Source organism: Lampetra planeri, chromosome 57 (assembly GCF_965212315.1).
Source record: "Lampetra planeri chromosome 57, kcLamPlan1.2.h2, whole genome shotgun sequence".
Taxonomy (NCBI): domain Eukaryota; kingdom Metazoa; phylum Chordata; class Hyperoartia; order Petromyzontiformes; family Petromyzontidae; genus Lampetra; species Lampetra planeri.
Genome location: NC_136163.1, coordinates 5,711,358 through 5,727,767, shown reverse-complemented (window position 1 = coordinate 5,727,767; position 16,410 = coordinate 5,711,358). Strand labels below are relative to the sequence as shown.

General features: G+C 49.0%; 1 protein-coding gene across 4 annotated transcripts in view; it reads right to left on the bottom strand.

Annotated features, from left to right (window-relative positions):
- The window catches only part of LOC144735860 (type 2 lactosamine alpha-2,3-sialyltransferase-like), an 82,457-nt gene that overhangs the window by 19,167 nt on the left and 46,880 nt on the right, over nt 1–16,410 (bottom strand). For all 4 annotated transcript variants that reach the window (XM_078618407.1, XM_078618410.1, XM_078618409.1 and 1 more), the window contains 2 exons: nt 15,780–15,901; nt 2,711–2,771 (listed from right to left, as the gene is read on the bottom strand). In XM_078618407.1, the coding sequence (XP_078474533.1) occupies nt 2,711–2,771; nt 15,780–15,885 (167 nt within the window). In that variant the 5' untranslated portion in view covers nt 15,886–15,901. The remainder of the gene's footprint in view (nt 1–2,710; nt 2,772–15,779; nt 15,902–16,410) is intronic.

The window sequence follows — 16,410 nt, the reverse complement described above, 5'->3', positions numbered from 1 at the left end:
GGCCGCGTCGCGCACTGAGCCTGGATGGATGGGCGATCACCAGCAGAGGGCAGTGCAACATTGTCCAGCGCGGTCCAGATGTCTTGTGACCTCCCCCCTCACCGCCCTTATTAATTGACCCAGAACATGTTTTCGTTTTTCCCGTTAGTATATTCATTTATGTTTTGAATACATTTTTATTTAAAGTTATATATGTATTACAATTTAAAGAATAAAATGGAGGTCACAAGATATCTGTACAGGGCAGTGGCGTAGTAACTACATCATCAGTGGTGTAATGACTACATTATCAGTGGTGTAGTAACTACATTATCAGTAACGTAGTAACTACATCATCAGTGGTGTAGTAACTACATTATCAGTGGTGTAGTGACTACATTATCAGTGGTGTAGTGACTACATTATCAGTGGCGTAGTAACTACATTATCAGTGGTGTAGTGACTACATCATCAGTGGTGTAGTGACTACATTATCAGTGGCGTAGTAACTACACTATCAGTGGCGTAGTAACTACATTATCAGTGGTGTAGTAACTACATTATCAGTGGCGTAGTAACTACACTATCAGTAACGTAGTAACTACATTATCAGTGGTGTAGTAACTACATTATCAGTAACGTAGTAACTACATTATCATCTCAGAAATGTCTTAAAGGGTCAATTAATTGGGAGTCACAAGACATCTGGACCACCATGTACAAAATCGTTGTGCTGTATTTCTATGCTTCCATGTCTTTGGCTCCCCCTTCTCCACTGAACCGCACTGACCAGCGATGGTGAATCACGGCCAACTAAACCCTCTCCCCACGACGCTCACTGCGTGTGGAGGCCGTCATGCAGCAGTGGATAAAGGTCCGTGAGTGTGCGCGCATGTGGAGGCATGCGCACGTCTGTATGGATGTTGAACTTCTTTCGCACCGTACGTAGCCAACCGTGCTACGTTCCTAAACGACCACAAATTCCAGCAACGGCGGGGTATGGGGTAAGGGGTCGTCCATAAATGACGTCACGCACCTGGGGGGTGGGTTTGAGAAATGTGACGTCACATCAAAATGCGCAAATTTAAATCAATATAGACAACACGTTCTATTTAATTAAATAGACGTTTTCATAAATGTGTTCTCCTACAACATCAGAGTGCAGCGCCACATTAAATACGCACTACAATGACAATAGTTTAAAGCGACTTGAAGCATGTTTTATTTTTTTGGGGGGGAGGGGGGCAGAGCTTCGTGACGTCATATTTAAGGGGGGGGGGGGGTCTGGCTTTTTGTGACGCCGTGTGAAGAAGGGGGGGGGGGTGTCAAAAAACGTCCAAAATCGCGTGACGTCATTTATGGACGGTCCCTAAGCGGGTAGGCACTGTGCTATAAATGGTTCTTTAAAATGTCCAAATGATGAGCCACTTTGTTCGGCTATCATTTGTGTTAGCCATGTCGCTTCTGAGAAATAAGTTAAATACCTCAGTGGTATGATGGGGGATAGTTTAGTTTTTATTTTAGTAATTGTTTCGGTGATGTGTTCACCTTTCTTGTACTTTGCACGGCAATCGTGTTTCTGTACTGTTAATTGTCGTAACGTTCTTACTCCGTGCCCCTATTGGGCATCTGTGAACAAACAGCTTCATAGCTCATCGGATTCCTCCAGTAGAACTAAATATGCTCATTCCGATTCTGCTCGGCAACACGGAAGCCGTTTAAGCTTTTTTCGTTTAGTTTTTTTTTTGCCGATAAGCGGATCTGCGTTTGGCTGAGCGGCCGTGTGTTTAGACTGCCCGCTCGCTCGTTTGACCGCGATCGACAAAAATCTCGTCCGAGTGGAACCAGGACGACAATCCGCCCACGCTACATCCTCCTCCTCCTGGGAGCACGCTCATTTAGAGGCATCCGGCGCATGTGTGTGTCTGTGTGTGCTTTCTAGCGAAGGACGCTACTGGGCAGTTGGAGGCAGTCGCCCTCCAACAACAACGGAGGGCGGAGGAGCGACGCTCACAACAACGAGCGGAGCGCCGGGTGGCTAAAGCACAGCAAGTTGGCACAGTAAAGGGCACAAGTGGTGCATCGGCTAGTCGTCTCAGTCAGTCGACCCGTGGCACCTGGGTCTGCCCCGTGACCTCCTGCCAGGGGGCGTTCGACACTTCACGTGGCCTCAAGGTGCACATGGCCTGGCACAAGCGTCGTGGTGACGTCACCGCCACTTAGTGGCGAATGGTGGTTGTTGTTATTGGTTTCTCGTGGGGAGAGGTGGTGTAGCGGTGAGCGCTACGCCGCGCTACGAACCCCGACAACCCGAGTTCGATTCACGCTCACGGCCACCAATGCCAGTGACGATTATTTGAACCGGTCCTGGGCGTCCCCTAGGTCGACTCAGCCTCAAACGGCCGGGCGTGGTGTTGGCCACCCACCCCCTCGCTAACAGCACTTGCCCCGACAGTCTGCTACAGGCTATACGGGGGATCTTTGTCTTTGTGTGCGTAGGCACAGTAGGCGGTACAGCTGGTGGTACATCTACCGGTCATCTCAGTCAGCCGACCCATGGCACCTGCCGGGTCTGTCCCGTGACCTCCTGTCAGCAAGCCGTCGACACTTCACGTGGTAGCCTCAAAGTGCACCTAGCATGGCACAGGTGCCGTGGTTGACGTGACCGTCACTTCGTGGCCAATTGCGGTTGTGTTGGTGTTGGTGTGTTGCGCGATTCTAAAATACTCACGTCTTCTGCGAGAACTGAAATCTTTCCCACAAACCCTTGTTCGTGTGTTGGTTCGCGGTGCCTGCAAAGGGAAGGAAAGAAGACGTCAGCAACCTGCAATCCTAGGGACTAGACTGGCCCTCGCCATGGCAATGTGGAATTTCCACCGGCGGTTCAGCGCCGCCCATTATGGAGAGATGAGCGCTGCCACCATCACGTTCCCGAGAAGAAGCGCAGTTTGAAGTTACGGGAGCTTCTCAAGGTTGGCAACGACGCTCACAGCAAGAAGTGCCTGGGTTCGATTCCCAAACTCGGGCAACTTTTCTATGCGGAGTTTGTAAATCCTCCACCATTGTTCTGTACGGATTTCCTCCGGATTCTTCGTTTTTTTCCCATAGCAAGCAAAAAAAACCATACAACGGAACTTTCGTTGAACAAAACACTCCCCATTGATAAACAAAAAACACATCACATCCCATTGATAAAAAAAACATCCCATTGGCCACATTCCATTGAAATAACAAAAACACTACTATACTTGGAAATCGTTTGGGTTGTAATTACGCACCCGACATTAGCACCACCCCCACCTGTGACAACTTTGGCAGCACCCTCCTTAAAAAAAAGAGTCGGAGAATGAGGTCTTTTTCACGCGCAAAGCGTAATAACCATAAGCACCCAAAATAAATAAATCAGCATAACAAACACAAATATATATAAACCGAAAGAAAAACTTTTGGCCGGAACACACCGCGGATTTATTCTGCACGCTATTCAAGCCGTGCTCGGTACACAAGGCGGGCGTGTGTTAGTGTCCTCGAAGTTCTGCAGCTACTTACGCGAGTGCTAAATAAATAAGCGGACGGTAAAATCATCGTAATAATAATTTCATTTGGTATAGCGTCATTCATGCGAATGGCATCCCGTAGGGTCGTACGTTCATTATATACGAGGACGAAATCCCATATACAGTCACGACTATCAAACACATGTAAACCCTTGTACTAGCAAGGAAAAACTAATGCATAAACAAATTAATAAATAGCACCAAAACAAAAAAAGCACAAACAACAGCAAGTAATCACAACAACATGTCTCCTCCCCGTATACTTTTCCCTCCGCATGAAAATAAAACAAATAATAATGCACATTGCCACTGCCTTCCGAGAGAGTAGAATTTCAGAAGTATTGGTTAAACCCAGGCAAGCGATTTTGTTTTAATGTGGTGGGATAGATACGCGAAAGATGCCCATTGTCTGCTAATGGCATTGCCCCGAAACGTCGCCTCTTGTATATATATTTTTTCCATTAAGGCCACGGTGTTGTTGACTGTTGATAACGAGAGTTTTTTTTCTACCTACGTGACTTTACCAAAAGAACAAAAGAGTATAAACGAGAGTTGACTTTTCTATGGTGCAGGTCGCACCCACCACTTTCCTACCACATCCAACACTCGCCGCTCCTTACGAATTTCAACGGTGTGAAAACGAACCCAACGCAAGATACGAGCGGTCGAATGTCTCACTGAATATTCTCCCGGCCTCGCGGATAGACAAAATCGTAGCCGCAGGCCCAGAGCAAGAGGTGTACGACCACATCCTGGACGTGGTGTGCCGGGTTGCAGAAATATATTTTTTTTGGTCTGGAACACCTACCCCGTACACACCCGGCTGAAATTGAGTCCTGTCTGAGACTCTGGTACGTAACGAATCGTAGCCGCAGGCCACAGAAAGGAGGCGCACTAACACATTGTGGATGTGGTGTGCGGGGTTGCAGAAATGTTGTTTTCTGTCTGCGACACACCCGGCTAAAATCGTAGCCCTGTCTGAGAACCCTGGCCACATAAAAACAGCGTCGATTGCCGCAGCGCATTACGAGATGCGGTTTTAGGGCATTCGGTGTTTATGAGTTAAGTGCCAACACGCGTGTTGCGGGACGCGATACAGATGTTACAAATAAAACATTCCAAATAAAAAAGACAGCTTAATGTTGTCATACGGCGTTTGTGCCAGCCCCTGCGGCAAATGCTGTCGGAAATTTCGACGCATTTGTGTCGTCAGCCGCGTCGTTCGTGCCGCGTGCCCATCCCGTGAAATGTTTACGTCACATCGATCGCGGAACGAACCGATTGCCATCGTTGACCTCGTCGTCCGTCGCCATCCGCGGAATCGGTCCGCGGCCGAAGGACCCCGAACCGATTCGGGGCGATGACTGCCCGCCCGCCCGCCCCCGCTTGCGATATGTTCGCACTCGCCCCCTGTCACGTGTGTTTTTTTTGGTAGGAACGTCGGCGAATTTAAATGTCCTCTTGCCTCAACAGAGAATAGAGCTTGAAATTACAGGAATGCCCCCTCGCCCCCCTCCTCCCCCCACCATTGAGAAATGTATATTTAATATACCTCTCAAGAGAGCACAAGGCCGTCTATAAAATTAAGATGCATCTCAAATTTGTTTTTCGATGAATGTTTAGGTTTTATGTGGCGTCGTCGTTCATGCAAATCGCATCTTCTAATCGCCGAGGGAGTCGGCGCTTCCAACGATTGCCCGGGTCTTTGTAGTCCTGCATTGCATTCTGGTCAGTGCCAGACTAAGCTAGTGCGGGGCCTGTAGCATATGTTATAGAGGGGTCCTAAATAAATAAATAAACACACGTAAATATTAAAACACAATTGTTTTACTTATTCTTTGGGACTTTCGGTAAAGTCGCGTAGATAGTTTTAAAGAAAATAACAAAAAACTACGACGTTTCGATCGCAACACAAGCGTTCGGCCTTTATTTGTTATTTTCTTTGAACCTATCTACGTGACTTTACCGAAAGACCCAAAGGAAAGCTTTAAGTTAAGATTTAAATGTTTTACATGCAAAGTAATTGTATTTTTTATTTGCTATACAACCAGATAATACTACAAATCGCTAACCTTAAACACCCAGTCGTTCATAAAGTTGAAGGCAGTATAGTACTACAGTAATAGATCAAGTGCAGAATCACTGAACTGGAATTGATAGCTTGAAAGCATTTAGCGCGGGGCCTTTGAAAGTGCGGGGCCCGTAGCATCATATGTAGCTACTACATATGCAGCTACTAAAAAATGTAGCTACTTGTACAACTAGGATAATCAGGCACTGCATTCGGGCGGTTTTTTCAGACAATGAATGAGCGCCGCATCCATGTGCGAGGAAATCAGAGCAGCCATGTGAAGACCACGCTTGTGTGAGGGAGAAACGATCTATGCCCCACGCAGAATGGAGAGATATGAGTCCACACCTCTGCGTGCCGCCTTCTCCTGGCAAAGCCAGGGTATGTATGGCACATCCTGGGCGCTCACGGCAAGGGAGTTTCGCAACATTCGTGCGGTGATCCACCAAACCCCCCCCCCCCGCCCCCCGTTGCAGCCTCCATAGTGCTGCGTTACAGACAGGCAGCTACGTGCAGCGGTGCCACCACTGCCAATGGGCTAAACATGTCGTTCAATTGGCACGGGGGAAAAAAACACGTAATTTGTTTTTGTGTAAATATTTCATCCATCAATCCAGCCAAGGAATTGTCAAAAGAGCATCAGAGGAGCAGATGTAGAGTCTAGCCCAGCTATAAATTAAGGCTTTCATTCATTTGTTGCTTAATTTATTCATTTGTCAAAGTGCAGTGTGCATGAATGTATTAATGAGCCTTCACAAATGAGATGTGCAACAAAAAAAAACGGCTTCTCAAAATGAATTTAATTACCGCAACGTATTAATGAATTATCAGGGTCGGCAGCGTGGGCACACAGAGACTAACAGACTCACACAGAGACCCATAGACTCACGCAGAGACCCATATAATCACACAGAGACCCACAGACTCACGCAGAGAGCCATAGACTCATGCAGAGACCCATAGACTCATGCAGAGAGCCATAGACTCATGCATAGACCCATAGACTCACGCAGAGACCCATATAATCACACAGAGACCCATAGACTCACACAGAGACCCATAGACTCACGCAGAGACCCATAGACTCACACAGAGACCCATAGACTCACACAGAGACCCATAGACTTACACAGAGACCCATAGACTCACACAGTGACCCATAAACTCACGCAGAGACCCATAAACCCCCACAGAGACCCATAGACTCACACAGAGACCCATAGGTTCACACAGAGACCTATAAACTCACACAGAGACCCATAAACTCACACAGAGGCCCATAGACTCACACAGAGACCCATAGACTCACACAGAGACCCATAAACTCACACAGAGACCCATAGACTCACACAGAAACCCATAGACTCACACAGAGACCCATAGACTCACACAAATACCCATAAACTCACACGTAGACCCATAGACTCACACAGAGACCCATAAACTCACACGTAGACCCACAGACTCACACAGAGACCCATAAACTCACACAGAGACCCATAGACTCACACAGAGACCCATAGACTCGCACAGAGACCCATAGGCCCACACAGAGACCCATAGCCTCACACAGAGACCCATAGACTCACACAGAGACCCATAGCCCCACACAGAGACCCATATACTCGCACAGAAACCCATAGACTCACACAGAGATCCATAGACTCACACAGAGACCCATAGACTCACACAGAGACCCATAGACTCGCACAGAAACCCATAGACTCACACAGAGACCCATAGACTCATACAGAGACCCATAGACTTACACAGAGACCCATAAACTCACACAGAGACCCTAGTTTGTTGTGCTTCCTCCCGCACCTCCGATGGGCACGGTTGGCTACATACGGTGCGAAGTAAGTTCAACATTCATTCGTACATTATGATTCATAATTTTTGTTTGAGGTCAGATCCCGTGAACAAATTGTGCCGTAAACCCTCCTCCACCCGACGCAGCCAATAAAAATAAATTGCCACGTGACGAACGAAAGTGGCCAAATGCTTTCCCGCTTCAGCAGCACCGCCGGGGAATTGGTTGCAGGGCGATCCGCGCAACGTTGAACACCTGGGTAGTCCGACGTTTCGGGAGAGCTACAACCAGCAGCAGCAGCATCAGGGCAGTAGCCTGTAGAATTTTGGGACCTAATCAATGTTCAATCTGACCCCCCCCCCTCCCTAACAAAAATCTATTACGAATCATCATCTCGGTGGTGAAAGCCGATGTGTTACTCACTATGATAACCAGGGGCTCCTGCATAAGGCTCCATCCCACTGGGTACGAACCGTTAGACAAAGACAAAGATCTCCCCCCCCGCCCGTATAGCCTCAAAATACTGTTGGGGCAAGTGCTGTTAGCGAGCACCTATGAAGGCCGGCACGGCACACGAGGTGGTGGGTGGCCAACACCACGCCCGGCCGCCTTTGTCTCCCCAGTGGCGATGTTTACACAATGCACCAGGTACTCATTTGAGGGCTGAGTCGACCTAGGGGAAGCCCAGGACCGGTTCAGATAATCGTCGCCGGTGTTGGTGGCCGTGAGCGGGAATCGAACTCGGGTCGCCGGGTTCGTAGCACGGCGCGCTAACTGCTGAACCACCACTCCCCACAACACACACATACAAAGACAAAGATCGCCCGTATAGCCTGTAACAGACTGTTGGGGCAAGTGCTGTTAGCGAGCACCTATGAATGCCGGCACGGCACACGAGCGTTGGGTGGCCAGCACCACGCCCGGCCGCCTTTGTATCCCCAGTGGCGATGCTCACGACACACCGGCTGAGTCGAGCTAGGTTGACTAACAACACAGACACACACACCAAGCGTCATCCAATGTTGGACCGACATTCAACTGGGAATAACTACATTGTTTATTTATTTGTTGTCACTTTCCAGCCACTGCGTAATGGAACGTTCGCGACCAAATTGAAGTCGCCCAAAACGTTAGGAATGTTGAGTGCACTGGACCATTGCACGCCCATTATACACTTTAGCGGGTGGTGGTGGGGGGGGATAACCACATCGTTACTTAATTAGCTTAATTTTTAGGAATGCCAAGTTCCATTCGGTAACGGAACGTCCGTCTAAATGTATGAGCGGCGTTGAAACGAAACGTGTCTTCGGAGTCGATGACGACGCTGCTGCTGCTGCGTTTGGCAGTGGTGCACAATTAATACAACATGTATACAACACACACACAGCAACACTCTCTGTGTGTGTGTGTGTGGTGCGCGCGCGGCCTTAAAAGGAAAAAAAAAATAGAAAACAGACGACGTTTCGGGCAATGCCCCCTTTTTCACGGCACATTTAACGCACTGCCGGAGGGCCTATTGCCCCTGCAACGTCGCCGAGTATTCAGGTGCCTCTTTAAAGGCCACACACACAACCAGAGTGCGTGCGCTGTTATTGATAAAACGTGTCGAGCTTGCGTGACTGCAGGAATTCATATTCTTGTGTCTTTCGGTAAAGTCACGTAGATAGGTTCAAAGAAAATAAAAAAAATATAACTATAGCGCTCAGTGTGGCATTACCTGGTAAAAGAATAAATGCAAAAATAAATTACTTGTAGTTACATGCACTCCTTCATGCCTTTACCAGCAAATTGGTGAACATTCTAAATCGGAACGGCGTTGTTTTCTTCAGAATCGTTTACGACTGCAAAAGTCACAGACTCAACCACGAGCCAAAACAACAATAAACAACAAACAACACTAAATCTTGTCTCAGACTACAGCGCCGATTTTTGTTTTCTATCTGGGAATTTGAAATGCGCACTGCGCCAGGTCCTTTAACTTTAGTTAATTGGAAACCCGATTTGGTGTTACTGACGGAGAATTCGAAAAGACGCGAGGAATGTCGTCGATTCTACAACAGCCGGGGAACCGATGATTGTCCTACCCGGCGTCACTGTGCGATGGTGATGATGTTGTTGATGATGTTTCTGATGTTGGTGATGATGTTGATGATGGTGATGATGTTGATGATGATGTTGATGATGATATTGATGGTGATGATGTTGGTGATATTGATGATGGTGATGATGTTGTTGACGATGGTGATGATGTTGATGATGATGGTGATCATGTTGATGATGATGTTGGTGATGTTGGTGATATTGATGATGGTGATGATGTTGTTGATGTTGGTGATGATGTAGCTGATGTTGGTGATGATGTTGATGATGATGTTGGTGATGTTGGTGATGTTGTTGATGGTGATGATGTTGATCATGTTGGTGATTTTGTTGACGATGGTGATGACGTTGATGATGTTGCTGACGATGTTGATGATGATGTTGATGATGATGTTGGTGATGATGGTGATGATGTTGATGATGATGTTGATGATGATGTTGATGATGGTGATCATGTTGATGATGATGTTGGTGATGAGGTTGATGTTGGTGAGGATGTTGATGTTGGTGATGATAATGTTGGTACGAGCACGAACTCTGGTGAACCGCTCAGTTTGGAGCCAAGAGATATTTATATTCTAAACCGCATTAACTGGCGTCGTTATACCGCAGCTGCTTGTATGCCCCTTTCTCATTCCCCATCCTCATTCCCCAATCCTCATGCCCCCCCTCTTCCCCCCATAGCACTCCCCCCTCCTTTCCCTAGGGTTCCCCTCGTCTGTTAAACTCAGAAAGACACCAACACAATGCCTGCAGCCAGTGCCGTCCATAGGGGAGGGGGGGGGGCGGTGCAGGGCCCGGGGCAAATCACTCCGTGTGACCCCCCCCCCAAAGTGCGGGGCCCGAGGCAGTCGCCCCAGGTGGACTGCTCTGCCTGCAGTCATCTGCGGGCCCCCCCTGCCCCCCACCATCCACCCCCTGCCCGCATGCCGTCCACAACCGCCCCCCCCCCCAACATTTTCGCTGGCCAATCGGATGCAACTGCCATGCGGTGATAGAGGGGGGACGTCCTCGGGCCCGGTTGGCTACGTACGGTGCAAAAGAAGTCCAACATACAGTACACACACGTGCTTCTTCCATCCCACTAGGTGGCTCTGCGGTGGAGCGAGTTGGGGGAGCGATGGAAGGTCGTGAATTCCACGCCTGGCTTTGTGTGCGGCGTGTGAACGTTCCCCTGCTCTGCGTAGTTTCTTCCCTCTGGGTTTTGCGATATCCTCCCGGAGCTTTAAACAAAAATGTAACTGGCATGGACAGCACTGCTGGGAAATTAACCGCGAAACTTCTCATTGGAATCAAGCAAAGACAAATATCCCCCGTATAGCCTTTAAACGACTGTTGGGGCAAGTGCTGTTAGCTAGTAGCACCTATGAGGGCTGGCACGGCACACCACGCCCGGTCGCCTTTGTATCCCCCAGTGGCGATGTTTACACACCGTACCATGAACTCACTCTGAGTCGACCACTACTACTACGCATCACCGTTTTAAATTAGGAATCAGACCCAGCAGCAGCATCCCCGTCGACTGCGAACAATTGGCAGGACCCTCTTGAAAATTAGTCTTGAGATCCAGTGAGGCTTTCCTAGCTAAATAATTGGCGTGACAGTAATACTAACAATATAAATAATAAAATAGTTACCCTGTGAAAAAAATGGCTATCCAATTCGCTTGAGATAATTGTCATGTCCAGTCCAGTTGCCTTCATGTCAGGATATTAAAACGCATGTATATATGTATATCATTTTGTCAGTGTCCCTTTGCTCTAAGGCCCCATATGAATTACCACGTTATCTCAAGAATGTTCAATACCCAGCTTGTTTATTACATTTACAGGTCAAAGGATCAATCTGACAGGCCCATCCATCTATTTAACTATTTAATGGGATTGGACCACCAAATGACCGCTTTTGATTGGCTGCCGTCCAGCCAATCCGAACGCTGCCGTCCAGCGCGAGACGAGGGGAGGGGGTGTATCGAGGGAGGAGGGGGGGGGGGCACGAGGGGCGGGGCGAGGGGGTGCTGGGGGGGGGGGTATTGAGGGTGGGGGTCGTTCAATAGAACGCCAGCGATAGCGGTAATCTGAACCGGTCCTGGGGTGCTCCCCTAGGTCGACTCAGCCGCAAACGTGTACCTGGTGCGGTGTGTAGCAAACATCGCCACTGGGGAGACAAAGGCGGCCGGGTTTGGTGCTGGCCACCCACCCCCCTCGTATGCCGTGGCGGCCTTCATAGGTGCTACTCGCTAACAGTACTTGCCCCTACAGCCTGCTAAGGCTACACGGGTGATCTTTGTGTTCAACGAAGGATGCTTCAAGATCGTTATTGACGTTTTTGCGTCTTCCCTCGGCGGTGCCGGATTATCCTCGTAGCACAAGTAGCTACATATGATGCTACGGGCCCCGCATTTTCAAGGGCCACGCGCTAAATGATTTCAAGCTATCAATTCCGGTTCAGTGATTCTGCACTTGCTCTATTACTATAGTACTATACCGCCTTCAACCTTCATGAACGACTGGGTGTTTCAGGTTAGCGATTTGTCGTATTTTCTGGTTGTATTGTAAATGAAATAATACAATTACTTCACTATGCAAGTTAAAAAATCGTGTTCTAATATTTTTGTTTTTTATTTATTTAGTGCCCCTTGAAAACAAATGCTACAGGCCCCACACTAGCTTAATCTGGCAACAATGCTTGGTACACAAATTTTGCTTCTCATTTAACTGTACGTCCATCGAATACGGAAAAGCATCGTTTTCGTTACCATCAGTGTCTCCCTCCACCAACTCCACCCCCCACTCTCCCGCTCCCCCGGACCCTCCCCACCTACCACGTGTATTTATTTTTTGGTCGTCAATCCAAACCGAGCTTGAAGTCATCTCTGGTGGTTTTTACAGCTTTGCCAAATTGGCAAAGTTGCGGCTGAAACGAATCCGCGTGAGCATTGGATAAAGTATGAACTTCTCAGCGGGTGGGGGGGGGGGGAATTGTATGCAGATGCTTGGACCACCCCTATCCCTTTCCCCCACCGCCACCTCCCGTGCAAGAGACCCTGGAACAACATGACTGGCGGTGGGGGGGGTGGAGGCCGCGATTCCAGTTTTGATCTAAAAACAAATTTCTCCGTTTTTTTCTCAACACATCTGAGCAACGCAACTCTCCGTTAAGTATCGTTCTTACGAGTCGTATTTACGAGGGTTATCTAGAACCCCACCTCCCCCCGTCCCATCTCTCCATTGGGACGCCTCGGTGGCGAGATGTTAACTTCCTCGCCTGGTATACAGGAGGTCGTGCGTTCGATTCCGATTCCGACCCCTGACGCCTGCTCTATATATTTGGATTTTCTATCTTTTTTTCGCTCTCTCCCCGTGGTCTCGTGGATTTTTCTCCGGGTCCTCCGGTTTTTCCCTCCACGTTTAGAATCAACATTCGTTAAGAGTATTTGGCTACAATACATTTCCCCACGATAAAGCCACTTCGTTGAGCTATAATTTGTGGCCAGGTCACTTCTGAAAAGGAGCTGTACAGCTCAGTGGGCCTTACCTCGTAAAATAAAAAAAAACGTAGTTTAGTTTGTTCATGTATTTATAGTGATTTGATTACCCTTCCTATTCTTTGCACTCCTATCAGTTTTTTGGGGATTGTTTGTTGTCGTAACCGTCTGACCCACTCCTAATGGTCATCGATGGGGAAATATTAACTACCTCGCCTGGTGTACAAAAGGTCGTGCGTTCGATCTCCACCCTGACTCTTGATTAATTTAGGAGTTTTCGTGCCTCTCTCTCTCAACCTCATCATCATCACGGTGGCTAGGATATGTTAACTACCTCGCCTGGTATACAGGAGGTCGTGAGATCAATCCCGACCCTGACGCCTGCTGTATATTTGGATTTTCCTTGTTTTTCTCTCTCTCTCCCCGTGGTCGCGTGGATTTTTCTCCGGGGCCTCCGATTTTCCCCTTGGCGTTTAGAATCAACGCGTTTGACAGCAGCCAGTATTTGGCTGCTGTCAATATCCACACGACGATAAGCCACTTCGCCGAGCTATCATTCGTGATAGCGAGGTCGCTTCTGACAGAGCCAATAGCTCATTGGGCCTTACCTGGCAAAATAATAAACAGTTGCGTTTTAGTTGTAAGCATGAGAGCGTCTGTGTCTCAATGCTCGCACGAGGAGAGCGCTGGAGATCATTAGCCACCCGTAGCCCTGAGCCCGTGGTGCAAATTCAAAATTCCTGTGGCGGTGAGCCAATGGTCTTTATTTGATCATCACCGCCGGCTTTCCCGTCGCAGGGATTTTCGTACAATTTGCGAGTGCCCTGAGCGTGGAGCCTGGGGGTGGCGGTGATGGTCTGTTGTCATTCGTGGAGCCTTGCGGGGTGAGGGGTGCTGGGTGGGTGATAGCAGTCCGGTGTCGTTCGCACGAAGATGAGCGCAGAGTTTTTTGTTTTTTTCTCGTGGGGCTGTACAAGATAAAAAACACTCGGGCATAACGCCAGCGAGTGGTGCCGTCCTCACGGAATGTTCCCCCTGCGTGGAAACTCGTTCACGATCTCAACACCGTGCCAGCGCTGAGCCACGTTCGATGCAGCTGCGGCTTCTGCATCCACGGCCTCCGTCCATCCCAGAGTCATCTTTCCTCGCCGTGCCACCCGCATCCCCATGAAACTAAAAACCACTTTTTATTTTATTTTTTTTATTTTTTATTTTTTATTTCTTATTTTACCAGGCAAGGCCCCCCTACTGAGCTGCAGCTGCGTAGCTGCTCTTTTTTCGTAGCGACCTGGCTGTCACAAATTATAGGTCGACGAAGCATTTTATCGTCACGTGGAAATCTATTGCAGCCAAATGCCCTGAACGTGTGACGTTGACTCTAAACTATGGAGGGGAAAGACTGGGGTATCCAGAGAAAAGTCCACGGGACCACGGAGAAAGAGAGAGATATAATATGCAAACTCCAAATATAGAGCAGCATCAGGATCGGAATCGAACCCACGAGTTGATGTATAACAGGCGAGGTAGTTAACATCTCACCACCGTAGCACTCCATCATCGTACACACCCGGCCTCTCCAGATTTTGTAGTCCCCCCCATCTCCCTCTATCTCCCTCTCCGGCTGGAGTACGCATACCACACACATGTCGGTGATGTGCACGTCTTCTTCGAACGCTAGAGAGCCGGAAAAGCCCTCTGTAGCAGCGTGGACGGCACCATCATGTTCATCTTCTGAAGCGCTCGCTCGTCACTGTGGCGTGCGCGATGACCACCACAACCACGTGACCTTTATTTCGTGTTGTGCGCGGTGCTTTTAGCGCCACAGCGTGTGGATTTGTAGCGTTTGTTTATTTGTTTGCTGGTGACTTTGTGTATTTCATATCGAAATCGCCTCCAGTGCTTTTGCTGCTGGCGGCAATAAAAGTTGTTTAAAAGTCAAAAGTCTCCCTCTCTCTCGTGACCAGATATCTTGTTTAAATGCTACAGTCCCTCCGTGCCTCTTTCCCACTGTACAACCGAGCCGTGCCAGGGCCCCATCGAGCCAGCCACTCCAGAAGCCGAGCAGTGCCACAGTTGTTCACGTGACACGTGTCCTCACAGCGTCACGGCTGACCGGGGTCATACGGTAACAAATGGCTCAAGTCGCACTTGGTGTATCGCCCGCATTATTTATTGATTTTGTTCGGCTGATGTAGATGCAGAGTCAAATCTGCAGTTTCACATTAAGGTGACCAGACCCAGATAACCGCGTCAGGGGTAAGCGGAGTGTTATCGCTGTGGCGATTTCTCCTTCGTCGCACGCTGCACGGACTTGTTCTGGATGATCACAGTCGCACCACTACTGGAAAGTTTCAAATTTTCCCCATTTGTGCATCAGCGATCCGCATCGGCCATGGTTTGTGCAGTGGATGCGGTTTAGCGTGGACCCATGAGCTTCGTGGAAGATCAAAGCCCCAGGGATCTTCTGCGACATTCGATGAAAATTATGAATGAACCCTGCTCCATGGCCCAGCTTGGCCCCGAGCCACATGCAGAGATGTCTCGTTGGTGCCAGCGTATATCACGGCTCGGTTCCGGCCCGGCTCTTCGAATTGCGAAATGAAAATCCACGGCGTACCGCTAGTGCCTCGCGGCGGCACGGCTCGGATGTGCCAGTGGAAAAAGAAAAAAGAACGGTCCTCTCGTTTGTGAATTCCGTGCTCATGCGGAGGAATGTGGGGGGGGGGGGAAGGGCAGCGGGTAGAGTTGGGGGTAGGGGGGGGGGTGTCGTACCGATTGCGAAGCTGCGGAGGAGCGTGTTGAACTGGAAGACGCCGTAGAGGCAGAAGAGGACTGCTGCCGCGGCCATGATTTTGAGCAAATGCCATCGCGACTGCATCTTCCTGCGTGGAACTCTGCCAAACGAGACAGCACGGTGTCGTCAACAACAACAACAACAACGACAGCAGCGGCAACAGCAACGACACAAATACGCGGCGATGATAATGACGACGCAGAATTCGCGACTCGAGCAGTTTTTCGTTCACTCTCTCAGGGGGAGAGAGAAGGTGAGCGAGGAGGGAGAACGATTCGGAGGCACGCGAATCAGCAGGCAAGCGGCGAGGCAGACAGATCCGGTGCCAACAATTGCCCAAGCTCTGGTTGTCGTCGATTAGGATGTAATAATAACGACAATCGCAACAACAACAGCAACAATAGCATCCGTAACAAGAGTCCCCCTATTTAACACGGAGGCTTTCGCGACCAATATTATCCACGATAGAGGTTTTTTTGGGGAGTTGGATTGCGTAACCATGTCAATGTGTCGTTAAACTCGCCACCGCCCGACACAGCCAATTAGTAAGGGTTGTCACGCAATCAAAACATGGCCATTCGTTACTGGTACAGCAACATCGGTTGTGTG